The sequence below is a fragment of the Hibiscus syriacus genome, unplaced genomic scaffold (genome assembly GCF_006381635.1).
Source record: "Hibiscus syriacus cultivar Baekdansim isolate YM2019G1 unplaced genomic scaffold, ASM638163v2 tig00111192_pilon, whole genome shotgun sequence".
Taxonomy (NCBI): domain Eukaryota; kingdom Viridiplantae; phylum Streptophyta; class Magnoliopsida; order Malvales; family Malvaceae; genus Hibiscus; species Hibiscus syriacus.
This window is the reverse complement of record NW_024063011.1, coordinates 182,558-208,696: the sequence shown is the minus strand read 5'-3', so window position 1 is coordinate 208,696 and position 26,139 is coordinate 182,558. Positions and strand designations below refer to the sequence as shown.

General features: G+C 33.3%; 3 protein-coding genes and 1 pseudogene across 4 annotated transcripts; 2 read left to right on the top strand and 2 right to left on the bottom strand.

The window, feature by feature from the left end:
* Nucleotides 1-709: 709 nt before the first annotated feature.
* On the bottom strand, nucleotides 710-9,176 carry LOC120155500 (annotated as a pseudogene).
* Nucleotides 8,424-26,139, top strand: LOC120155499 (10 kDa chaperonin, mitochondrial-like). Of its 2 annotated transcripts, XM_039167042.1 has the most exons (4): nucleotides 8,424-8,445; nucleotides 25,181-25,308; nucleotides 25,383-25,522; nucleotides 25,940-26,139. In XM_039167042.1, the coding sequence occupies exons 2-4, from the start codon at nucleotides 25,204-25,206 to the stop codon at nucleotides 25,986-25,988; spliced, it is 294 nt and encodes a 97-aa protein (XP_039022973.1). In that variant the 5' UTR covers nucleotides 8,424-8,445; nucleotides 25,181-25,203; the 3' UTR covers nucleotides 25,989-26,139. The 2 variants fall into 2 exon arrangements, with proteins under 2 accessions (XP_039022973.1, XP_039022971.1); XM_039167040.1 differs by lacking the exon at nucleotides 8,424-8,445 and having other exon boundaries at nucleotides 25,131-25,308.
* LOC120155497 (protein NRT1/ PTR FAMILY 5.7-like) lies at nucleotides 9,594-10,822 on the top strand. The gene is made up of 2 exons (XM_039167038.1): nucleotides 9,594-9,822; nucleotides 9,900-10,822. The coding sequence occupies exons 1-2, from the start codon at nucleotides 9,594-9,596 to the stop codon at nucleotides 10,820-10,822; spliced, it is 1,152 nt and encodes a 383-aa protein (XP_039022969.1).
* LOC120155498 (proteasome subunit alpha type-3-like) lies at nucleotides 13,132-15,401 on the bottom strand. Its single transcript, XM_039167039.1, has 8 exons — nucleotides 15,244-15,401; nucleotides 15,119-15,158; nucleotides 14,922-15,005; nucleotides 14,721-14,794; nucleotides 14,452-14,623; nucleotides 14,266-14,312; nucleotides 13,651-13,716; nucleotides 13,132-13,297 (listed from the first exon to the last, which is right to left on the bottom strand). The coding sequence occupies exons 1-8, from the start codon at nucleotides 15,345-15,347 to the stop codon at nucleotides 13,147-13,149; spliced, it is 738 nt and encodes a 245-aa protein (XP_039022970.1). The 5' UTR covers nucleotides 15,348-15,401; the 3' UTR covers nucleotides 13,132-13,146.

The window sequence follows — 26,139 nt, the reverse complement described above, 5'->3', positions numbered from 1 at the left end:
AAGTTATGGACCATTTAAAGCAACCAACAATGTATATAAACCTCGTTAGCGACCAATGGCAATGGCGGCTGGCGACGGCGACAACGGAATGAAGTCTAGATTTTAACTGAGGGGTAAAGTATAACTATTCTAAAATTAAGGGGACAATTTTATAATTATCCCATAAATATTTAAATTTTATATATAATTAAATGTAAAAACAATTTTATATATTTTTTCTAGAGTACCGAAATACTTATTTGAATCCTGGTCAAGATGTTCACATTAGCAATGAATCACTCAGTTAATACTGAAATCAGAAGTTTTCACTGTTGTCTAACTCAATTTAATGAGGAGCTCACCACCTTTCTTCCTGAGGGATATTTGTAACTTGTTTTTTATATGAATGATACTGAAATACCAACATTGGTTCTTTCTGATAATTGTTTTTACAAAGTGTACGTTACAAGTCTGGGTCTGTCTTACATAGCAGTTTAGCTGTGTCAGATATTATTACTTATTGGATTATATTATCACGTTATACATGAATTTCTTTATTTATTTATTTATTTATTTATTTCATGAATAAAAAATCTTCTGAAATAATTTAATTATTATATAAGTATTAATCAATAATATTTTATGCTACTCATTGGGTTCATCTAACAGTGTAATCAATACTTTTATATATCTTAATCGATCGAAAATATATGATGGATAGGCAAAAGACAGATATGAGTACCATGCCATCATCCGAACCAGGCATTCGTGCGAAACAGCCGAAAAAACTTCATTAACAAGCCCAAATGGCACCGGAAAGAGATCATGCGTACCATAGAGTATTATGATCTTCTTGAGTACTTTCCCACATTCATATGCGTGAACACAACCAGATTAAAAGAAGAATTACCAAGTTTCGAGAATCCGGTACATAGTGATTTCTTGCTGCTTGAAGTACCGTCGATCTTCTTCGTCCACTAGCACAAGATTCAAATAATATTTCACGCTGAATTTGTTATTGATGTTACGATATGTTGGTGTCAGTTCATATGGACTTAAGAACAGTCTGATCGGAATCGATTCTCCTGTAAAGGCATTCATAATAGCTCAAGTAAGATACGCCATGGCCTTAGGTGATAGACATACACAACTCCATTAAAAAATCCTCTGACCAAACCAAACATGCATATCAATCGACTCCTCGAATTTCATAAAGAAATTATAATTGAAACCTAAGTCTAAAATGATAGTATTGAAACGGATGTAGCAATCATGACCACAACCGTAGCATGTAGCATATGATAGTTGGCTAGTGTCGTGTCGCTGTCTTATGTTACTTGGATTCGAGTGTGTTAGGTACAAGTCTATGTCCAACGTGAGGTATATTCAATTTTTTTTATAAGTCCTTCCATTAATTTGGAAGGTCCTAAGAGAGTCTATTTACATGCCCATGTTCAAATCTGAGTCGAAAATGGAAACTTCAAGATAAAATAGATATGAACATCAAGGCAAATACCAACACTAGGAGGTATTCTATAAAAGCATGATTGCAAAAGTGTTCGGGCTAACGAATATCTAAGATATCTGCCAAGAATTCTAAATCTGTGACATTAAAACACGAAGTTAGAAAATATGGCGTGGGATAGAGAAGCTTGTTAAGGTACCTCTGACAGGAGCACCATCCATCAACTCGAATTTAGCAAGGGTCTCTGTCTCAACATATGTGTTGGCCCTGATCCAGTTGACTCTCGGCGCCTGATCTCTAGCTCCATATTTTTTAGCTTAATTCTAACAACAAGAAAATATATCTTGCCAATAATGACATCCTTCAAATGATACCTGAATATTGAAATCCGACATAAATACATCAGTATCCTCCCAACTTAGGGTAAAACAATTGCATGGGATTATATACAAACTCTAATAAAAAATGCATGCCGAGCGACGTACTTGCTTTTTACTGTATTCAAATTCAATATGTAGACAATCCTCAATCCCAACTTCCATCTATATGAACAATCGATAGAAATAAATAAAAGTCGATTTGAAATCCCAAAACATCAAAATTGGTATAGAGTGGCTACATGTCATATCAACCATCACATTTTCCAAGGAAACAATAGAAGTAACACCTTTAAGGTCATTCCAATGTCTATCATACATGCAAAATATTGGTAATATCAGGCACTAGTACGAGACATTTTATAGCACCATGGAATTTGTAAGGGGTCTAAATGATAATCTCTTTATGTTATGTTTGGATGATAATTTTGAAATTTGGATTTGGATTTCATTGCTATATAAATTGTAAGAATGAAATGCATACATTTATGAATAAATTAGTTGGGTTTCAATATAACATATTTTTGAAAGTATAGAAAGCAAGAATCTGTGAAATTCATAAGTTAGGAATTTCAAATTCACTACTAATAGGCATCCAACAATCTTTTTGATAGGAATTGAAGGCCTCATTAAAAACCTCCTTCTTGATTATAGAGACTTAAAGAGAAGCTCCTTAATCAGCGGAAGGAGAAAATAGTGCCTTAGGATTTCATTGAACCTAAGAACACCAAAATACATCCAGATATCGACCCCGTACATAAAACAAAACACCATAAAACAACCAAAAACACCCCCATAGCAGCAACAGTAGCTCAACCTAATATCAACCACAACAGCCTCTAAAAGACTGACCCAACTAAAAGTCTAACTCTTGACTCGGAGAGCACCAGAAAACAGAACACCTAAAAAGAGAGAAAAAAATGACAGCTGACTCAAACCATAGTATCCAAAATAAAACACAGACATCCAGGAGCTTCCATCCACACGAAGAGGCAGAAAACCAAACTATAGACTCTGGCTCCAAAGCTGGAAAATGGAATCATAATCTGGCTCCCAGAACAGACAAATCTCCCACACATTAAACCTTCTACTGCTGATTTGGTTGTATCAGGCCATTAATTGGGGACCCGAAACTTTCTCTGCTAACCCCGATATATCTCTGCCATCCAGCTGTCAACCACCGACCCAACCTGTTGGGCATCCCCATCCTGGGGGGCCTCCACACCCTTGGAACTACTAATAGCACGCCTCTTAATAATGTTAATCACGTTTTTCATCACCTTTGCCTTTAACGACCATCCAAGTTGGATGAATCAAAAAAATCCAATATTCTCTCTCTATCACGTGCAGACATACAACTTTTGCTGCTTTCAAAAACTGACTCTCTAGCCCCTTGATCCAGCACATTCTCGTGCTCCACCACATCCTCGAATTCCGATGGAATAATCCCCACACCAGCAGCATAATTCCTTAAGCCCATAAAATCCTCCCCTATGTTCCTTTCCATTACTTCCCACCCGACGAGAAGCAGCCACTAACTCTTTCCCCCATACAACATAATAGACTTTCTTCATCCACAGAACAACGCTCAAAAATCTTCTCCACCGAAGAGTCCTCGTTTCTGCCAGCTCCCTCAAGACATACCTCCACCACGTAGAATTAACTGGCGAGACACCGACGAGCTCCCCCACAAAGATAACGGGGAGGCAACTGCCTCATCCATCAAGAACGAGTCTGCCCAGACTGAATCGGGACTGAAACAAGGCTCAAACTCAGAAATACAAACTGTAAATAACAAGTCCCCGGCTTTCAAAACAACGGATTCTTCCACGTGTTTTGACGGTTTGTAATAATTTGAAACAAAGCCCTTTCAAAAAACCTGGATTCACAGATCCTTCGTCAATGGAGATAAGTTCTCCCCATTGTCTGCAATGCTTCTGAAGGTGGAGGGATTCCACAAAAACGGTGGGATCCCTTTGCACGAAAGCCACGCCCGACGGCTGCTGCAATGAAAGTTTTCCGACCACACTTCTACTTTGCCAAAACATTTATTCAATGCAATGCCCCATCTGATTATTCAGCGTGAAATCCTACTCTCATCATCTTCAAAAATGATTAGAACTGCTAACCCGCTTAGCTCATGATTTTCGGGCCTAAATGCCTTCCTTATGCATTATGGAAGCCAACTCATTCATCTTTAAAAAATTTCTGCACCACCTACCAAGCTGCCTCTGCAAGTTAGCAGTTTGTCCTCGTCAACAAACCCACAATGGAGCCTCTAAATGCCCACATCCTCCTTTTACTCTGATCTCGGCTGGTTTTAAACCCGAAAACTTCTTTCTCCAACATCCAACAAATCTTTGGATTTGAGAATAATCATATGTTGCATTTATGCGTGTTATCACTCAATTTACATCATCTTGAAATCCAAACCAGATATTGAAATCCAAGTTTCCAAACGCTAACTAAGAAGAATTGTTGTAAAGTGATTGACCCAAATTTAGGCATATTACATATCTTGATATTAGATGGAGAAAATACATTGGAGCAGAAAGACGAGTTAAATCCACTTTTGATACACAAGTATTTGTGAGTTCACAATGAAAGATATTTCAATTTCAATCTCACCAGTAATCTAAACCAATAAGCATCAGGAAAATAAAAGAAAATTTCCTTACCTTAATACTGTTATTGATTGATGGAGGTGGAGTATAATTGTGGACCTGGTGCAGAAAATATTCAAAGAAAGGAAAAAATTATGAATGACAAATTTAAATATGCTACTGCTATGCTATGATCTTAATCCAGGCAATTTATCTGAACAAGCAAAAACAAATACAAGATGGGGAAAATATAAAACCAATACAAAGAAACTCCTTACACCTAGATGGTAATGCATTAAGAATGAAATGACCAAGAAAACAACAATTGAGATCAGAGTATCCTTAGTGAACACCATATGGGTAAAACAATGTTAAATACTAAACAGCTAGTCCTTTCCAAAAGGTCTTCGGGTCCAAGATTGAACACACAAAAAAGATTAAGTAGTGAAATAGCTTTATCACTGGAAGTTTTAATTTGCTAAATTCAAAGTTCATATCCTTGACAGCAATCTGATTAATCTATCCATATCCTATTAATCACATGCAAGGCGTTTGTTTCCAAAATCCATATCCTTGTTAGCTTTCTGGTTAATCTATTTACATTCATCTAATCACGTGCAGGGCAAATGATGCTTAACAATTATAATATTCTATTCAAGTTGGCACAAGGATCAAATATCGGTGTTTCTTTTGACAAAGATTATCAAAGAGAATTCTGTGCAAGTAACTTACAATCCTTGATAGGCTTAGTTTCTTTAGATAAATGATAACACGTAAAAAAACAGTCTTATAGGACTCAGGATAGAGTAAGTGGTCAAGAGTAAATATCTTTAGGGACAACCATTTCACAATTGATTCCTTATTCTCTCTCAAAACCAAAGATGATGTGAATTATACTTTTCGTTTCTGCTCTTAGTTGATCGGTTAAGACAAATGAAGATGGTTTCCAACAACAGGAGGTTACTTCCTAACAACCAATATTTCACCTCATAACAATCCTTCAAGTGACAGCAACATAATCGTAGGTGGTTCCATCCTAACCAGGAAGTCATGTGTGCAGAAACAACCAATTCTTAAATGAGGCTGTGTATCAATAAAACACCCTAGACCTAGCAATCTCAAACTGGAAGTTGGCCCGCTCATAAGATCATCTATAAAAAAAAACTTCCTTCTCACTTTCAACAACTTGTCCAAAGAGGATCACTTAACCTAGAAAGAGTGCTTAAGATGGGAGTTTCTTATCACAACCCTTTTCCGTAGAAGAATTATTTACTGGTTCCCATGGAATATGTTCGCCTGGGAGAAAAAATTAGAGGATTTAAAGTGATTCTTTCCGGATAATTGGACAGTCTTCCTGAACAGGCCTTTTGGTAGGTAACATCATGAAGCTACTGTGAAGGCTACGAACTTAGAAATGATAGCAATTGAAGAAATGACTTGAATCTGTGTACCTACCCCTAATCAAACTGTTTGGGATTCAAACAGAAAGAACTCATTTTATCTACTAATAGCGGATAAATTGGCATTATAACAAATCAAGTGCCTATTGCCACAGCTGTAGATATAGGTATTCTGCATTAAGACCTCAACGGTGAATGGTTAACCATAACTCCGATGGGTGATTTCGCTAGAAAAGGCAACACTGAAATCACTATTTTAGTAATGATGTGAATAAGACCCTTAGACCTCATAAGGGCAGTTGAACTATAAAACGAACTGTGTAATGTAACATCATTCTCATGTAATCTGAGTTAAAACATAAATAATATTCAGAAGTTAAAAGGTGATGGTAAAAGAAGATAATATCAAAATAATGTAATAGAAATCCAGGTTATATTTTCAAGTAGAATAGCATAGTGATTTCACCCAGTGCTTATACAGAATACATTACCACAAAATCTTGGTACTCCACAATGTTGCTGACATAGTTTCTACTGACTGTCACTTTCAGTATATACCTACACATTTGCAATAATGTTTAGATAGATCAGTTTCATGTTTATATCCTATTATAAAGGATCCTTGAAAACTACAAACATTCAGTAATGAAAATATTTCAACTTAGTCGATCGCGAACAACAAATTGAAATTAAAAAAGGAAAACTAGACGCTAGTGAAAGCCTGAGTAATATGTTTAAATAGCCAAACTTATGCTTGTGCCCTTCACAATCTAGCATGGCAGGGATACCACTAAGCACTGTAACTTTAAAAAAAGGAAATTGCTCACAAAAAGTAACTTCTAGAGGCATGAAAATTTATCACAAGAGTAAACTAATAAATTAAATGAATAGCCTACCTAAGTCTAACATTCACTCCGTTATAAGACTCATATGGCATCTCCACCGTTGCAAATTCAAATGGATATGCTTTTCTTTCATATAATTCACCAGGAACATCAAGTTCACGTACTGCCAACAAAAGGAGAGAATTAGGGATAACTCAGAAGCAACTTTACATGATAATTAAGAGATAATTAATGTCCCTTGCAATGCCACCCCAAACAGGCAAGGTAAGGGAGAAATGGGAGGGGGGAAATCGCGTCAAAACTGAATAGTATAACTTGTAAGGACCCATAAAAAATTAATTAAAATAAAGACATCTTAAGCCTTTTCTTTAAGGTCAAATACACTCACCAAGAGAGGTGAAATCATAGAAGTTGCCTCTGTCAAAATACAATTCTGCAAAGAATAGAAAAATGTCATGGTCTAAGTATAGTGGCACAATCTGTATGGAGATGACCTTTCCAAAATTACACACATTGTTCACAAAATTGGAAATAAAGAAACATCAGAGAAAATTTAAGTAGACACAGAATCAAACAAAAAGAAAAACAACAGACAAGTAACTAGAACTAAAGATTGACTCAAGCTAATTTTTTATATATGTAGGCCTGTAAAAGAACCGAACATTCTGCGAACCATTCGTGAACCGTTCGGCGGAAGTTCGTTTATTTATTAAACGAACAAACATTAACAAGATTTATGTTCGATAAATTAAATGAACGTATAGGAAAAAGAGCTCGTTCATTCATTTACGTTTGTGAATGGACGGTAATCCGTTTGTTTATGTTTGTTCATTTATGTTTGTTTCTGTTCATTTGTTTATGTTTGTTCGTTTGTCTTCAGCCCAATCTCCAGACCCGCTTGAAATATTAATACCTAATAAATTTTAACCTTAAACCCATTAATTTTAAAACCCAAGTAATTTTAAACCCAAATAAAAATACTCAAATCAATTAAAGAAATATAAATCCTAAAATTATTTGGAAAGAAAAAAACTCTTCTCAAATATAAACTCTATTAATTTTTATGTTTCATTTACGTTTGTTTATGTTCGTTCGTTTGTGTTCGTTTACGTTCATTCATTTATTTTTGTTTACGTTCGTTCATTTGTGTTCGTTTATCATTTTAAAGAACGAACACGAACAAGCTAGATTTCTTAATGAACGAACACGAACAAGAAATTCCGTTCATTTAGTTAGTTCGTTAGTTCGGTTAAAGTTAAACGAACGAACATGAACAGACCCTCCTTTGTGTCCGTTCGGTTCGTTTACAGGCCAATACATATGTATATATTTTCTTCTTAGGCTAAACTATACCATATAACATTTAAAGATTAACAGTCAAATGGATATCCCAGTTAAAGTAATGGAAACTATATGGATATCCGGGTTAAAGTAATGGAAACTATATGCATATCCCAGTTAACAGTCAAATGGAAGATCTAAAATGAAAGGTACAGAAAATAAAGCACACCTATCTGACCAAGGAGCTCAATTTTAACACCATTATGTTCAACCTTCTTCCCATGTATCGGTTCTAGAACCACCTGAAACATCAGCAATAAGAACTAAAATACGGATACAGTTTTGAGTGCAAATAATAACAAAACGTTTTGGATATGATAAGCAGATAAACTCAACCATAAGATCCAAAATAGCAACACGAAAAACACTACCTCTCCTACAATATTTTCTTGGCTCTGAAAGAGAGCAGCCATAACTGTTTTCCCATTTTCCTTCTTTAGCGGAACCTGCAAAATAACATTGATCTAAGAGTATAAAGGAAAATCATGTGAATAAAATGGGGGGAATAAACCAGACTATATCACAACAGTATTTATACCAACATAATTGCGTGCACAATTGTAAAATCATGCATTTTGCCTTGTATCTAAAAGCAAACTTTTCATTTTCATTAACATTTCATAAGCAGTATATACCTGATTGCGGCTTCTCCCATCAGCGAATGAAATGAAAATATTACACGGCTGCTTGAAAGCTCCAACTAGGTAATTCTGCAAGAAAACAAATAGATAAACAAGCTTTTCACTTAACCATTATGTTGGTAAAGTAAAACAAAATAAAGAAGAGGCAATTTCCTAAGAAATTGATAGTTTAATACCATGATGCTTTAGCGGGTCCTGAATCAAGACTTTTGCTCAGCATGAAGAACCTAGAAACAGAAACATAAATCATTGAAAATTTGAAATCAATCAACATAATTTTTCTGCAAAATTAGAAAGGAAAAAAGGGACTAAATTAAACTTATAATTAAATTCAAAATTCCACCATCTTCTTACTTCCCCTGGGAAGGCTTAGCACTGGAATCGGATCATGAAACGAGGAAAGGGAAGGGGGAAATACCTTAATTAGGGATCTAAGAGAAGAAGAAGGGTTGACTGTTGAATTGAGAGCAGATCAGCGGTAACAAATCTTGTAAATAAATGTAATTAGCGTTCCTTCGCTTTTGCTAGACACCAAACCAGTCTTCCTTCGGGTCTTCTGTGATTATCACAGCTGGAAAATTTTTACATTTTAAATGGGATAAATTACAGCATATACCACTAAACTTTAGACGATATATGTTTATATAGTTGAACTTTCAATTATTTTAATTATAGTATTAAATTTTAATTGTTCCTCAACTAGATGATTATGATAGATTAATGGTTGTCGACACGAACATGACGACAAAAAAGAATAAATACTCATCAAGAGACTTTCGAAGGCATAGTATTATTCTTGACGATCGTCGTTCATCACATCGCAACCGACCGCCTCTGTCATTGTCGAATAATTATGGTCGCCATTCCATGTTTGGTCTTTGTAAGATATTCCTAACCATGACAAATTGAAATTAACCTATTTACATACAAAGTGAGTCTAAAATGGCTTTATTTTTGCAGGGATTACTGTTGTTATGGATTTGCAGTAAATTTCTCTCTGAAAAAACGAACACCGGAACACTTTACGTAGCTCTACCGTTATTAACAGCTGGTTTAGCCGGAGAAGATGCTTGTCTAGAGATACTTTTATGTGACCAGTTCAAAGAAGATGATATTGTTTTCGACCAGACAAGGTCGGAAAGACAACAGATGGAAGAGTACGCTTGTGTTGGTCTCTGGTCGTGCTAGTGTATGGTCCTACGGCGCCAGCTCTGTCGGAAAGTTCATTTGCTGGACGTTTGCATCAAGCCTCAACTGGACGCAAAGAACAATGGTCACTTTCATCGTTGTGGCCGCGGGCTTACGCACTTTTCATCTGCGGCGGAAGCTATTACAAACGCAAGGCACCGACGGGACGAAGGGCTGTTTCTCGATTGAAGGAGGCGATGGGGCTCATAAAGTTGATCCCTCTTTGGCTATTATTCATCCCTTATTGTCTAGTTGAAGCAGCGGGAAACACTCTTTTCATACTTCAAAGTATTGGACTGGATACAGGCATCAATCCCAAAATTACTCTACATTCATTCAATCAGATTCCCATTACTTCACTCTACGTGTTCGGCTCATTCAGAAGTTTTCTGGTGTCCCTGTCGTCTAAGTATCTGATTGGTAAACTTTGGAGCAACGAAGAACCGAAGCAACATCGTGCTAGATCCGACGGAATCGTTGTCGGGATGCTGTTTGCTTCTGGTTCTTCACTAAGTGCTTGGTTAGTGGAAGTACGAATATTGAAGTTAATCAAGGAACTCCCAGATCACGAGCAAGGTATTCCAATGAAAATACTATGGTTGGCACCTCAATTCGCCTTGAAAGGGATCGCCAACGGCCTTGTTTTGAGAGGGCTTGACGATTTTTTCTTAGACTTTGTGCCGGAATCCAAATTGTATTTTGCGGTTCCGTTCAGTCTGAGAGTGATGGGAATCGGGAGTTTCTCAAGTGCTGTTGCTACTTTTCTTGCACGAGACTGGATCGGCGACACCATTGACGAGTCTCGTTTTGATAAGTACTTGCAGATGTTAGCCATATCGAACATCTCCGTCGTGCCCGTTAACATCTTTTTCTCCTTTATGTTTGATTGGAACATACCCGAGAAGATTGAGATAGAAGATGATGATGATGATAGAGATGTTGAGATAGAGGAGGTTGATGGTAGAGATGTTGAGATATTTTAATAACTAGGGATAAATATAAAATATAACTCACAATTTTAGTTCAATTTTTCATATAATTATACACATTTAAAAATAAATACATTCATTTATCTTCATATTTAATAAATATGATTATTTATGTATATAATATAAATAAATAATATTACTGTGTTACTTTCTTAGTGTTTGACTCACTTGTATGATCATTTCATCCCTTTTATTTTCTCTAGTTGCCCGGACGAAGTGATGACGAGATACAGAACTTGTGGAATACAAGAAATAAGAGATTGCAGCGTGCTGGCTTGCCAATTTACCCTCCTGATGTCTTATTCACCTCGAAATTCCTCCAAAAATTATCGGTCCATTCCATGATATGACCACACGTTCCTAATGGCATGCCCTCCTAAGAATCTTCAGGAAAGTGTCGGCAATTATATCTCAATGCCCAAACAATTGACTGATTTTGCTTGCGAGGAGCCCTAAAAACAAATCATCTTCACCATATGATTCTGATTCCAGTACCGATGAGCAGTCATCATTTGGTATACCTTCTAAGCCTCTCCTTCTGAGCCCTATGAACATTGAGCTCCCGTCATACCAATATTCCTGGAAGCAGTACGTGATGAGTCGCAGAAACTTAAAACCTCGTAGGATGATCCTTGTCAGCAGTCTTCTACTTTGATGCTTGACGATGTAACCCATTTTCCCCTGAAGGATTGCGAATCATTGTATTCTCTCAAGTTTTAAGATTTTTGTAAATCACGAACTGTTGGGGTTGTTGGATAAGTTTGTATGGTACTATTGTTATTTAGCTTTTGCTACCTTATGCCGGACAGATGAAGGTGCGTTGTGGCACTTGGACAGTGGGCTGATGCTCGATGTATCATTTGAATAAACATATTGTGCGAGGTAGACTTTCCAAGATAACTAGAGATGTGATTAAAGACCACATGGATTGCAAACATTCATGCGGATGGTGCAAGTCATTATATTAGCGACATTAGGACACCTCAATTAGACAATGACAACTAAATCGCTTTAAACGATACATAAACTGAAAATAAATTGGCCGTGTTGATAGAGTATGGGGTTTCCATTTTCCAACTCGAGCATCATCCAATCCAATCTAACCAGTACGAGTGAAAATCCAAAATAATCAATCAAATGATTATTTTCAATTCGAGTAGTTCAATTTCGCTGATCTTATATCATCTCATCTTAGAAAGACTGTTTAATCAGACACTCATCTTTTAAACCAGACTGTCCATAAAAACAGAATAATTCTACCTCCGATCATCATTAGTCGGCATCCATTTCTTCCAGTGCAGTCCTAGCAGCAGCCTTCGATTCCTCTAAAAGGTCATCGGAACCTGAAATTGTGTGCAAGTGCCAAAAGTCATCAGATGGAAAGCACATAAAAACAAAACCGCAAAATATTTTCAAATGACAACTAAATTCTGCAGAAAAATGTAAGTTATTTATCCAAGTCGTTTTCAAATATGGACTCTAATCACTATTTTATAGCTGATAAATTCCAAAGCTCAATTGCATCAAAATTTCAGAAAGGAAGAAAATCAAATTATGCATGAGATATTAAACTGGATAATATCGTGGCACCAACACTATTTATTTCCTTCAGTATAGTAACTTAATGGCTTCTCTTGCTATGAAAGAGAGAACAAAAGGTGGCAAGGAGTAAGATAGGATTAGAATTGAAAGCATCAAAGAAAAGATGAATCTAGACCAATGAAGTGAAAAAATGATTGAAAACTTATTGCACGGTTTTGGACTTGTAAATGTTATCAAATGGGAAGATGGTCAAGTATGTGTAACATGTTTAGGGAGAGTTTTTGTCTGTCGTAATTCTGGGGTTACTGTTGTCCTGTTTCTACAGCAGTTCAGGAGTGTGATGTGAGCGCATAAGAAATGGGGTTAAGTTCTGGGAATGTCTGCACCGTGTTTTATGTTTTTGTCATTGCATCCTCTTGTGCCATTGCTCGGATGCACTCTTTTTTCCCTCCACTTAAGGGTAGGGAGGTTTTTTAACGAGGCTCTGAGCAATGTGTGTCTCATGTGTCGGCCAGTAATAAAATTCTCAACTTTTTTCAACAAAAAAACAAAATTATATGCTCCAAGGAATAAGTAACCCAAAATTTCTGTTTGTGCAGAATTTCAAGAATGAGAATCTTATGACATGTTGGGTATCTCTTATGTGAATAATACACGAGTGAAACAGGGTTTTACATAAGGATTACATTTCCCCCAAATTCTATGAAACTCATGACACCCATTGAATAGAAAACCAAATAAAACACACCATAATTCAATTCATTTAGTAGTTGAAGCTAGCATAAAGGTAGAGAGTGAGGCGTTGTATATCCATAATGGCTGGTGTCAGGAATTACCTTTCGAAGTTGTTGCTTTGACTCATCACATACCCAACTCATCTCCAGTTCAAAGGCCTTGTCCTTAGCTTCATCATGTACCTTGTAGATGCTGCTCAATGACAAATGATCAAATCTTATGCATGCATTCTCAGAGAAGGGAAAACAATATCACGCAAATGCATTGTAAACATACAATTCAGGCAATATGCTTGACCACACTTATTTTGTTTCTTAAGTCATGCCAGTCTGATATTTCTTAGATATTGCATACAAGCATCAGGCTTGTCATTGTGCCAAACCAGATATTACAGAAAATAAATAAAATAACAGAAAAAGAATTTGAGCTTGTTCCCTAGATTTCCATTAAATGCAAGAAAAGAAAAAGGAAGTGTTAACATTCAGAAAGAAGACATAAGCAATTATATTGACAGGTAAGAATGGAATTAAGATAGGCAAACTCACATTTTGGCTACTTCAAAAACCCCTTCCCTGCACGTCATTTCTGACAGCTTCAACTTTTCGATTTCTCTGTTCACAAACACAATTCAATTGAAACCTTATAGATGTCTACTACAAGTGTTACTGAGATGAGTGCACAAAAACAAGAGATAAAACATAGACAACTAAAGTTTCAGCTTCTTAGATATTTGAAAGAGCATAGCCATTAATTTTACAGGATAGAGCAACAATTTAAGTAGCCAACCAAACTAGTTTAGTGCCAAGGGAGTGTTGACTTGATTTTTATGACCCGTGGACAAATGAAAACTTGACAAGTAATGAAACAACATAGGAACGCATGTTTCCCTATTCATAAATCCACTTCAATTTTTCTTCATATCTTTTACTTTCTCTATTTTTCAAATGCAAATTAGGAAACAAGGAAACTCGTATAGAACAATAGCAAAACTTTGTATGAGGAGATGATGCCAGAAATATTTTGGAGATTAGATTTCAAAGAAGATAAAATGAAGTCCACAACATCCAATGCTCCAATAATTTCATATAATTAGCTAGCATGAACAGATGAATGTCTTCCTTCAAGTTTCGCAGGATAAAATAAATAGTTTTGTAACTTACGTTTTGGCAGCTTGTTTTCCCTTCCCGATTGCAGCACCAAAGTATCTCTTTATCAATTACAACAAGCAACGATCCAAACAAGGAGACATAAATCATTAACTAGCAGCAAATAGAAATAATACCAATGTAACGAGCATCAACAAACTAAGAAAAACACGAAGCTGTAATAGGGAGGAACGAACATACATAGGAGATGCCAGACGGTTCAACCATATATAATTGGGGACCATCTCTATCATAACCACCGAGAATTATCCCACAGCCAAAGGGCCTGAGCCACCAGTAAAGGGTGCATAAATGCACATAACTCGCAACTCGTTCAGCAAGTTCTTTAACGGGAATGGGCTCACCATATACACTTCATAACCACCAACAAATGAAACCCATAATTAGATAAAAGAAAATAACAGGCATAGCTAAAGCTGAACTTTGGGAATTGAAACCAAAGGAAAAACCTTTGGTAATTAGTAGCTTCAGATTTAGCACGGGCTACAATTTGCCTACCGTCAGCTGCTAATCCAGCCACTGCCTGAATTAGAGTACAGAATACCAGTGGAAGAGAGTCAGAATCCAAAATATTTGCAATGAAAATAGGGGCAAGGATGCCATTGAAATAAAGTTAAAGATGAACAAAAAAGGGGAGGAATAGTGAATACCATGCCGGAATGGCGATGAACGGAGTGGATTCTTCGATTAGAACCAGGTAACATCATCTTTGAAGCTATCAACTTCTCAACTCCCTAAAATAATAGTACACAGTTTAGTCTACACCCATATAATTGCCGCTGTTTTTTTCCCTTTTCCTGTGGTTTCAAAATAAGAAAATAAGGGAAAAGGAAAAGAAAAACTTTACCATTACGATCCCATCTTTGCATTTTATTCCAATCACAGTTCTGCAACAAGAAAAACAGTGTTTTTGAAAAAAAAATTAGATTTTTCAAAGCCTAAAATTAAATATAAAGAAGAAGAAGGGCAGACCCGCTGTTATCGACGGCTTTGGCGGCGTATTCGATCTGAAAAACGCGGCCGTCGGGAGAGAAAGTGGTGACCGAGAGATCGTAACCAGTTCCTATGCTGCTCATCTTGTTTCTTCTCTGCTTTTCCCTACTTGTAACACTTGATGTTTTGTTTGCTCATCTTTGTCGGAACTTCAATTATATTCTACTTAGAAAGGAATTTTTATTTTCTTTCTGCTCAAGATATCCATACCGATGGACCTTCATGGGCCACTCAAGGCTTCCACTCTATTTTTATAGTTTTATGGGCCACTCAAGGCTTACACTTTGTTGGAGAAGGCTCACGTGAGGCGCTTAATATACGATTAAAAAAATGCGGTATTAATTTTGTTATTGGCTAAAAAAAATGATATCGGTTTTGTTATTATTATGTATAACAAAACCGGTAAAAATTATCGAAAATATTATTATTTCTATCGGTTTTGTTATTATTTGACATTTTACCGGGTAAAAATATAACGGTTTTGTTATTGTTGTGCATAACAAAACCGGTAAAAATTACCGAAAAATATCATTATTTTAACAAAACAGGTAAAACACTACTGGTTTTGTTATTTTTTTTTACCGGTTTTGTTATTGTTGGGCATTTTACCGGAAATGTTAAAAAATATTGATGTTTTAGGTATAAATAATAATGTTTTAGGTAATTTTTACCGGTTTTATTAACCCAACAATAACAAAACCGGTAAAAATAAATTTTTTAATAATAAAATTAATAAACACAAATTATATAATTTTTTAAAAAATTCTTTATTATAAACATCAAATACAATAAAATAATATTATTTATTAACAAAATAATAATATTATTTTTAAATTATTAGAATAATTTATTTAATATTATTTATGTCAATATTACTATTAAAATATTATATCTATAATTTTATAAATAAAAAATTATGATTATTATATTTTATTAAAATAAAATTATTATAAATTATATTTATTATTTATTATAATAAGAATAATATATCATTAATTATATTATAATGAGATAATAGTGAAACATATGTGTCGATACATTTTCAAAAAGTATCGACACATATGTTACATCGAAACCGATAATTATAATGTAATAGGTAAATTTACAATGTAATCTGTATAAATATACCGATTTTATGAGAGAATAGGTCAACATAATGTATCGACACAAATTTAAAAAGTGTCGATACATTTTGCCCAAAATGAATGCCAAATGAGGTGCACACATAAAATGTCGATACATTTATTAAAAGTATCGATCCCAAAAACATCGAAACCGATAATTATAATGTAATATGTAAATTTACAATGTACTCGGTATAAATATACCGGTTTTATGAGAAAATATGTCTACATAATGTATCGACACATTTTAAGTTTGTGTCGATATTTTTTTCCAGAATGAATGCCCAACGAGGTGCACACATAAAGTGTCGATACATTTAAAATTGTATCGATCCCAAAAACATCGAAACCGATAATTATAATGTAATAGGTAAATTTGCAATGTTTATTTTAAAAATAATATTATTATTTTGTTAATAAATAATATTATTTTATTATTATCTTTGGTAACATTTTAAGTGTTTACCTAATATGTTGTAATAACAAATTAAGTAATTAACAAATAATGTTATATAACTGGTTATTACTTAACTTGTACGTTATAAAAAGTATTAATAAGTTTTTACGTCATTAAAAACAAAAGAATCCTTATAATAATAAATAATCTTTGCAAGTCTTTTACAAATTACGTTAATATATATGTAATAATTATATAATAAATATTTTTTACAATTCATAAATAATTTATTTTCAAATAATATTCTTATTATATTACATTGTTAACTTAATTACAAGATGCAATTATTTTTTTCGTTAATAAATGAATATAAAAAATATTATAATCAATTAACGTAGCTTTTTTTTATAACGTACAAGTTAAGTAATAACAAAATAATGTTATTACATTATAATAAACGTACAAGTTATTTTAAAATAATAATTAACCAATTATGTTATCCTTGGTAACATTTTAAGTGTTTACCTAATATGTTGTAATAACAAATTAAGTAATTAACCTATTTTATTATATAAGCGCTACCTATTACGTTATATAAGTGCTACTTAATATGTTATTGTGCTTGATAATGTTTCCAATAATTAACTTATTTTATTATATAAGTGTTACCTATTACATTATATAAGTGGTACCTAATATGTTATTGTGCTTGATAATATTTCTAGTAATTAACCTATTTTATTATATAAGCGCTACCTATTTTATTATATAAGCGCTACCTATTACATTATATAAGCGCTACCTAATATGTTATTGTGTTTGATAATGTTTCCAGTAATTAACCTATTTTATTATATAAGTGATACATATTACATTATATAAGCGGTACCTAATATATTATTGTGTTTGATAATGTTTCCAGTGATTAACCTATTTTATTATATAAGTGCTACCTATTACATTATAAGCGGTACCTAATATGTTATTGTACTTGTTAATATTTCCGGTTAAATTATATAACATAACAGGTCTAAATTTTAACTGACCACTTGTTTAACCAGTCACGTCATTTTTAGTCGTTTTTAAACGCCGCACAGTTGAACTTCCCCACTTTGCTATTTTACTTTAGCATTTGATTGATGTAAATAATTTTCAGGTTTTCTTTCTTCTCAAATTTTCAGGTTTTTTTTGTCATTACCGCGTTTAGAATAAAAAATTAGGATTTTTTACAAATTAGTCGAGGTGACGATTTCGCCCGTGTTAAATTTTAAAAAAAATTAATTAATTAAAAAACTAATATTTTATTAAAATAACATTGTTTACAAACTACTAAAGTATATTCATATTTTCTAAGTTATTGGTGATGCCGATGAGTGATCGAATGATAATGATGTGAGACTCATCGAGTACGCCATTGTCATCGGTCTTAATCGTCGTCGTTGTTGTCTTCATTTTGTTGAGGATGTGTACTTAACACACTTTGAGATCCACCTTTGAAATACGGTGACGATCTTATGGTATTTGACGCCATCATTGTCGTTACTAAATCGACTTGGCAACTATGTTGTTGACCATTTATGATATAATTCCATTCACCCTCGCCCGCATGTTCAATCGAATATATTTGAGCGTGTTGCATTGCATCCCATGAACCTACAACCCAAGTCCGCTAAGTCTCGGTTGACGTATGATATGCAAGATAGAAACTGAAACTAGTCTGAGATGCATAATAGTAATCTTCAACTGCAGATGCTGAGCTGAAGCAGAAGAAGATGTAGATGCATAATATTTATTAGTCAATGGGTAATTGTGCAACAATCACAATGAAACTCGTCACGTCGAGGTGACGAGTTCGCCCGGGTTAAATTTAAAAAAATTATTAATTAAAAATTAATAATTTTTATTAATATAACATTGTTTACAAACTAATAAAATTTATTTATATTTTCTAAGTTTTTGGTGATGTCGAGGAGTGATCAAATTATAATGGCGCGGGACTCGCCGAGTATGTCATTGTTGTCAGCCTTAATCGTCGTCATCGTTGTCTTCATCTTGTTGAGGAGGTTTACTTAACACACTCTGAGATCAACCTTTGAAATACAGTGACGATCTTATGGTATTTGACGTCATCATTATCATTACTGAATCGACTTGGCGACTACGTTGTTGACCATGTATGATATAATCACATTCACCCTCATCCGCATATTATATCGAAGATATTTGAGTGTGTTGCATTGTATCTCATGAACCTCTAACCTAAGTCGGCTAAGTCTCGGTTGAAGTATGATATGCAAGATAGAAACTGAAACTAGTTGAGATGCATAATAGTAATCTTCAGCTGCAGATGTTGAAGTAGAAGACGTCGATGATTTCTTCTTGGACTTGGGAAATCTGGCCCGATGTTGTTCCCATTCTCCCCTATGTTGTGGTGTCATGATATTTGATTTTCCATTTGCTTTTAATTTTGGAAATAAGGAGAATGGTCAAAATCTAGCTCTAGCGGTGTAATCTCGTAACACAGGGGAGCGATAGGTGACACTGATTTCATAGCTCAATGTAGTAAGCTTGCTTCGTCGACCAATTTTCAGTATGTTTCCCACGCGTATCAATTCTATGGAACACGTCAATTTCAACGATTTGTGAAGGAATCGACTGATGCGACGCATACTGTTGCAGTACTTTATCAGCGGTGTGCCACTCAACAATCGTAAAATATAATAATGGTATCACAGCACACAATAAATTGGACCCCTCAAAAAATTGTGGTAGCAATAATCAGTAGATCTCGTCGTTAGTATACGTAAGCCAAAAAAAACTGTAAATATTAAATATCAAAGTTAATATATATATATATATATATATATGTAAAGTTAAAATTAAAAAATAATAAAGGAACAAATGTATATCGCATATCGACCGACGATGTCGATCCTCATTTATATATCTTTTCTAGTAGTACTTGACAACTTCGTCTCAATTATTTTATGGGGTCATCTAAAATATTTAAAAATAAAAAAATAAAAGTATATAAAATAAATAAATTAAGTTAATCAAATTTAAAAAAAGGTTAAATATTACATTCCAACAAGAGGAAATTCGACTAGGGTTGTTGTAATTGTCATAAAAATAGGAACCGATACCAAGCCTAGGATTGTAGCAATATTAGACAGCCTGCTACATCAACTTTTTGACCCTGCTCAACAATTGCAGCCTTGCAAAGCTCCCAGTACAGAAAGGCTAAAATCGTCGAGTCCTAATTGGTATTGCGATGCTCAGTGAAGTCATTTAATATTCGACGATACTGATTGTGCGTCAAATTATCGAATTTATCCGATAATAATACCCCTTTGATCAGTTAGAGAAGATATGCTCGGGACATAAAAATAACCTCATCCTCGATAGAGTCGGCTGTCACTTAGAATTCGGAATCCAATTACGTCATTCATACACGATAGCCATCGATGAACTCGGATGGTGGCAACTTTCTCGAAACTTCGTAGACCAATGTCCTGGGGTCATAATTGTTCTGCCTCACCACGAGAGGCTTCATTCACATGAATACTGAGTTGGTAAGAGACGTCTTCCAAAGTAATAGTCACTTCACTACTCAATAAATAGAAATTGTACGTCTCGAGCTGCCAACGTTCGATCAGAGCCTCAATCAACGTTGGGTACACCTTGAAGCCACGCACAAATATGGCTGGAAATAGACCGGACTGATGAAGATATATCAACATCCGTTGATGCGGATCTTTCGAAGTTATCCCGCGCTAACGAATATTTCGTTCTTCTTCCGTTCGGAGTTTGATCGACGAAATATGGAAGTTTTCGAGGCACAACATGTCTGCTCGAGAAGCCATTTTTTGGTATTTTCACAGTAAATAAGATTTTTCATAATTTTTTAGGGTTTAATAAAAAATAAAACCCTAAACCCCTATTTATAGCCCTAATTCCAACTATTATAATGCAAAACTCCAATGGAACTCCAAGTGACCATTGCCAAATAACTGTTGCACAACTGCCCATTGACCAATGACTACAAAATGACTAGTTTTTTTAATTCGAAGGAGGTGACAAGTTCCCCTATCTTTTTTTTATTTTCTAATTTTAAATTTTTTAATAATAAAAAAATTAATGGACTTGTCACCTCGATGTGAGGAGTCCACTTAAAAATAATAAATTAATAGCCCATGTGGGACTCACTAATCTGAGTCTATTAAAAATCATATTTTAAGGAACTCATCACCTCAAGGTGACAAGTTCGCTCGACACTGTAGTAAATGTCGTAGATCCCTAATTAAAAGCTAAAGATGGGTAAAACTCTAATTGTTTTTATTCTAAACGCCGTAATGGGCTAAAAAACCCAATTTTCATGGCTACGGGCCTAATAGATCCACTGAACCTTTGTCCCTCTCTTATGAGTAAAGAATATTTTTGTCTTGAGGGTAAATAAAAATAAGGTAAAAAATATTTGAGGTCTATGTGCTTTTGAAAAAAATTAATGAGGTTTCTCAATTATTTTTCCCTTCAATATGGTCTTTTAATTCATAAAACAATCCAATATGACTATTTGACCAACGTTTTTTGTCGTTGACTATTAAGGTATTGACATGACAGTTCATGGTGCTGGTGTGACGGTTTACAGTGCTTATGTGGTAGTCCACGATTGTTAATGATGTGATTAATGACATGCACATAGATTAAATTGGTTTTTTGGTTTTATTTGAGGGTCAAATTGATTTTTTTTAAGTTTATGGGTTTATTTAATTTTTTAAATAAAAATTATTTTAAATTTTAAATATAAAATTATTTTAAATTTTAAATATAAAATTATTTAAATATTTAAAAAAATAATATAAAAATACTAAAAATAAAAATTAAATTACTAAAAATTGAATATACATATTAAAAAAATACTAAAACTATCATAGAAAATTAAAATTTATATTTTTGATTAATTTGGGGTAAATATAAGGCATTGAACGCTCACACCCTTGGTATTCTTGGTGTTTGAACCCGGGACCTCAAGGAATAATAAATGATGAGTGATTTATTTTGTTACTATTTTACTATTAATTACTCCTTATTGTCTCTTTGACATTATTGATTTGTGGTATTTTGATTTGTTTTCTATCCAAGACTTTAATTTATAGAAATAGCGCTAGAGAAGAGAAGCTCTACATATTTTTTATTCTGGAGTTAAGGATGGACACATGGGCATGACAATTTCCAATGTGGCAATCCAATCAGTAGCTTATAGAAAATGATTCAGTCAACATTCTATAAGTGTGGGCGGATGACTTAGGATTAGTTTAAATTTGAATTTGGGATTTATCATTTGTTTATCTTTAGGATTTTATTATTTGTATATTTTTAGGATTTTATCTTAAGCTATTTTTACTTCATTTTTAGGGTTTTAGAAATCTATAAATATCCTCTCAGGGTAAAGCTTGAAACATATTTCCAAATTAGCTTTGTTCTTTTCTTTGTTATTTTTATAAAGTTGTTTTCTTTTCCTTTTGTTTTACTTTTCAAGTTTTTATTTTATTTTATTTAAAAATGTTATGTATGATTTATATCATGCTTAGCTAATTTTCTTAAAAGCCAAAGGCTTAAGCGATGATTCAATTTCGATCGTGAAAATTGAAAAGCACCTAATACCTTCAAGTAAAATTCGAAATTTTCTGTAAACTTGCATTGGCAATTGACATTTCCTTTAAAAATCAAAACACTTTCATTTCAGAAAGTCAATGTTGGTCTGGATGTTGTTCTGATTTAAAGTTTGGAGTAAGAATTAACTGGTAGCAAGTTCGACTTCTTGGGAACATACTTAGCAGCGGTCCGCTAAGGGAATTTGAGATTGAATTTGATTCTCATTGAGACAATATAACTTGAGTCGGGCTTTTCCAAAACTTAAATTGTATTGGTGTTGGTGACGATAGTCGTGACTAGTCCAAATAAAGACTGATTTCCAAAGATTGATTTTGGATTGTCGATCTACCAGAAAGAAAAGCAAGTTACAAGGGTTGTGCCTTGTAGATTGTAACTGGCATTTATCCGGATTAAAAATCATCTTCGATGATCAATTGGAATTGAGGCAAATCGAGTCCTGAGGTTGTTTTCTTAAATTGAATTTCTTCTACGTTTTATTTTCTTCAAATTTCTAGCTTTACTTTTTCACAGTTAATTTATTTTTTTACATTTATTTTCATCTTATTCATTCAACCAAAACCTCCGTTTAATTTATCTATTTTCTCCCAAAATCAGAATAAAAAAAATATTCCTACATCAGAATCTCTAAATTCCATGACGCTTGTCAATTTGAGAAAAAAGGCTATTTATTTGACAGTACACGGCGCTTGTCAATAACAATTCATTTACCACTAGAGTCGCTTGATTCGTGCAAATTTTATTAAATATATAAATAGGTTATAAAATAATAACTTATAAATTATTTAAAAAAATAAAAAAAAAATATTTTTAAAAAGATATATTATACATGATATATACGTATAATATATAGACATATCATCGATGCCTATACAAAGTATTCTTACTAGACAAATCGAGACTTATAAAATTTAAATTAATCGAGACTTACAAATTTTAGATTAGTCAAAACTTACTATTTTTTTCTAATTATATTTTATGTTAAAACTTATTATATAAATTATCTTTTAAATTAGTCGATACATACACAAAGATAATAGAAAACAGAATAAGTTTCGACTAATCTAAAAATTATAAGTCTCGACTAATTTAAATTTTGTAATTCTTGATTAATCTGGTAACAATTCTTTGTATAAATGTTGATGATATATCTAAATATTACATGTATATGCTATGTATATTATATCTTTTTAAAAATATTTTAAATATTTTAATAATTTATAAGTAATTATCTTATAACCTATTATATATATTCATTTTTAAAAAAAACAATTATAATAGTTTTAATATTTTTAATATGTATATTAAATTTTTATTGTAATTTAATTTTTATTTTTGGAATTTGTTATGTTTTGATTTTTGAATAATTTTATATTTATAACTTCAAATAATTTTTATTTTTTAAAAATATAAATAATTCCTTGAGCTTAAAAAATCAATTTGACACACAAATAAAAACAAAAACCAATTTAACCCGTTTACCATGTTATATTAACCACCATGGATTACCACGTCAACATCGTGGAATGCCACATTAACACTGTGGATCGTTATGTCAACACCGTAACGGCCAGAGACGAAAAACGTTAGTTGAAGGGCCACATTCTGAGTTATAGTGTCATATTGAGAGAAAAAAAATAATATCATGGTCACATTAATTTCCCCCCCCCAAAGTATAAGGGCATTTGATGTCTTTTTGCCTAAAACAACACATTAATAAATTATTTTAATATATAAGTTTAATTTTAAAATATAATTTAATATTTATTTTTTTAATATTTAAATTTAGTTTGTTAGTTTAAATTATTATCTAACATATTTAAAATTCATTAAGTGAACTCAGTAGTAAAAGAGAACGTTTTCTTCATAAAGAAACTATATTTGAATGGTTATATTTTTCAGGAAATATGTCTATTTTCAAAGGCTACAAAAAATTTAAATAGATATTATCTTAAAAAATATATAATTATATATACACATACATGATATATTTATCAAGATATATCACATGCTTTTGCTCAAACCAAATGACCTCCATGGTAAATGAACTATTGTCATTAATTGAAGATCCAAGTTCGAGCAACATAGATGCTAAGTGTGTGAGCGTTCGATGTCGAAAGGTATCTTTGAACATATACTACTTTGTACTTACTCTATATTAATAAAAAAGTGTCATAAAAATACGTTTAATTAGTCATATTTTTATATTTATTTTAAAAAATATTATTTTAAGAAATAATTAATAATGCATGATATTTTAATATGTAATTTTTATGACATACAAATAATTTAACCTAATTTGTTATTATACTTTTAGTTCTTGCTTTTATTTTTTAAACTTTTCTTAAATTTATCAAAGTGTCATATTAAATTCGTCAAGTGATATTAATGGTTAAATAAAACATTATTCTCGTAAAGTGATATAAATAGTTAAAGAAAATATTGTTCTCTTTTATATACCATGTATTCAAACCATTGCATTTTTGTGGATGGATATGTACACAACAAATACTATTTAACTATTTAATAAATAAACAAAATAGGGAAAAAACAAAATAACGTGTCATATTTGTTTACGTCTAGAGCCTTCTACAGGTTAAGGTAGGGAGGCCATTTTGGTAATTCAACAGAAACCCTTAATACATCTTAAACCCTAAATCTCCACTTTCCAAATCCACTCACTGTCAGCCAATTCCATCGCAGAAAGCAGCTCGGCCCCCTGCCCTTTCTCCCGCAACAAACAAGATGGCAAAGCGTTTGATTCCTTCATTTAATCGCATTTTGGTTGAGAAAATAATCCCTCCTTCTAAAACCAACTCTGGGATCTTGCTTCCTGAGAAGACCCCCAAGGTTCTTAATTCAATCTCTCAGTTTACTAACCTTGGGTTTTCTTTTCTTCTGATTTTGGTTTTTAATTGTTTTAGTTGAGCTCCGGCAAAGTGGTAGCAGTTGGACCAGGAGCACGAGACAGAGATGGGAAACATATCCCAGTTAATCTAAAGGAAGGAGATACGGTCCTTTTGCCTGAATATGGAGGCACCGAAGTCAAGCTGGGTGAAAAAGAGTTGGTCTTTTTTTCCTTTTACATTCATCTTGTATTTGTACCTTTCTTAAACCTTATTGTCTATTACTGTTTACTGTTTTTGTTTGTGAATATGTTTTGGCTGTTGCTTTTCTTTTTTCTGGAGAATTGTTTACGGCTTAAAAGGTTTTAACTCTCATTGGCTGGAAATGGGTTCATCCCAATCTTACTAATTAATGCTGTTTTGATTCAGTCCACATATTGTAATTTCTATGGCGTTTTGTTTGATGTGATTTCGAACAACTTAAGCTACAGTCGGTGTAAAACGAAAGTTAGCTTTATACACTGAAATAATCTATTTCCGCACATTTTCGAGCATGTGAAAATATATGGAAAAAGTTCTGCACCATTGGCATCGTTTCTCAATGTTTCTAACTTCTTGTCAACCAATTGTTTCAGGTATCACCTATATAGAGATGATGATATCTTGGGGATCCTTCATGACTGATTTGCAGCTTTGGACAGGAGAATAGGATTCTCTATATTCAAATATGATTCAACTTGGACTTGTGAGACTAGTATTTTGCAACATGTTTGAGACTTTTTATTTGTTAAAGGACATTTTGGATGGGGAGAAGTAATGTTGCTTAAAATCTTCC

What these genes read in the sequence shown, in the direction of transcription:
- LOC120155497 (XM_039167038.1), top strand. Translation starts at nt 9,594, where the DNA reads ATGGCTTTATTTTTGCAGGGATTACTGTTGTTATGGATTTGCAGTAAA. An exon ending in GGAAGAGTACGCTTGTGTTG is followed by an intron (nt 9,823 to 9,899) that starts GTCTCTGGTCGT and finishes GTTTGCATCAAG; the next exon opens with CCTCAACTGGACGCAAAGAA.
- LOC120155498 (XM_039167039.1), bottom strand. Translation starts at nt 15,347, where the DNA reads ATGAGCAGCATAGGAACTGGTTACGATCTCTCGGTCACCACTTTCTCT. An exon ending in GAAGCTACTAATTACCAAAG is followed by an intron (nt 14,624 to 14,720) that starts GTTTTTCCTTTG and finishes GTGGTTATGAAG; the next exon opens with TGTATATGGTGAGCCCATTC. An exon ending in GGAAAACAAGCTGCCAAAAC is followed by an intron (nt 13,717 to 14,265) that starts GTAAGTTACAAA and finishes GTTTGTGAACAG; the next exon opens with AGAAATCGAAAAGTTGAAGC.
- LOC120155499 (XM_039167042.1), top strand. Translation starts at nt 25,204, where the DNA reads ATGGCAAAGCGTTTGATTCCTTCATTTAATCGCATTTTGGTTGAGAAA. An exon ending in TTCCTGAGAAGACCCCCAAG is followed by an intron (nt 25,309 to 25,382) that starts GTTCTTAATTCA and finishes TAATTGTTTTAG; the next exon opens with TTGAGCTCCGGCAAAGTGGT. An exon ending in GTCAAGCTGGGTGAAAAAGA is followed by an intron (nt 25,523 to 25,939) that starts GTTGGTCTTTTT and finishes CAATTGTTTCAG; the next exon opens with GTATCACCTATATAGAGATG.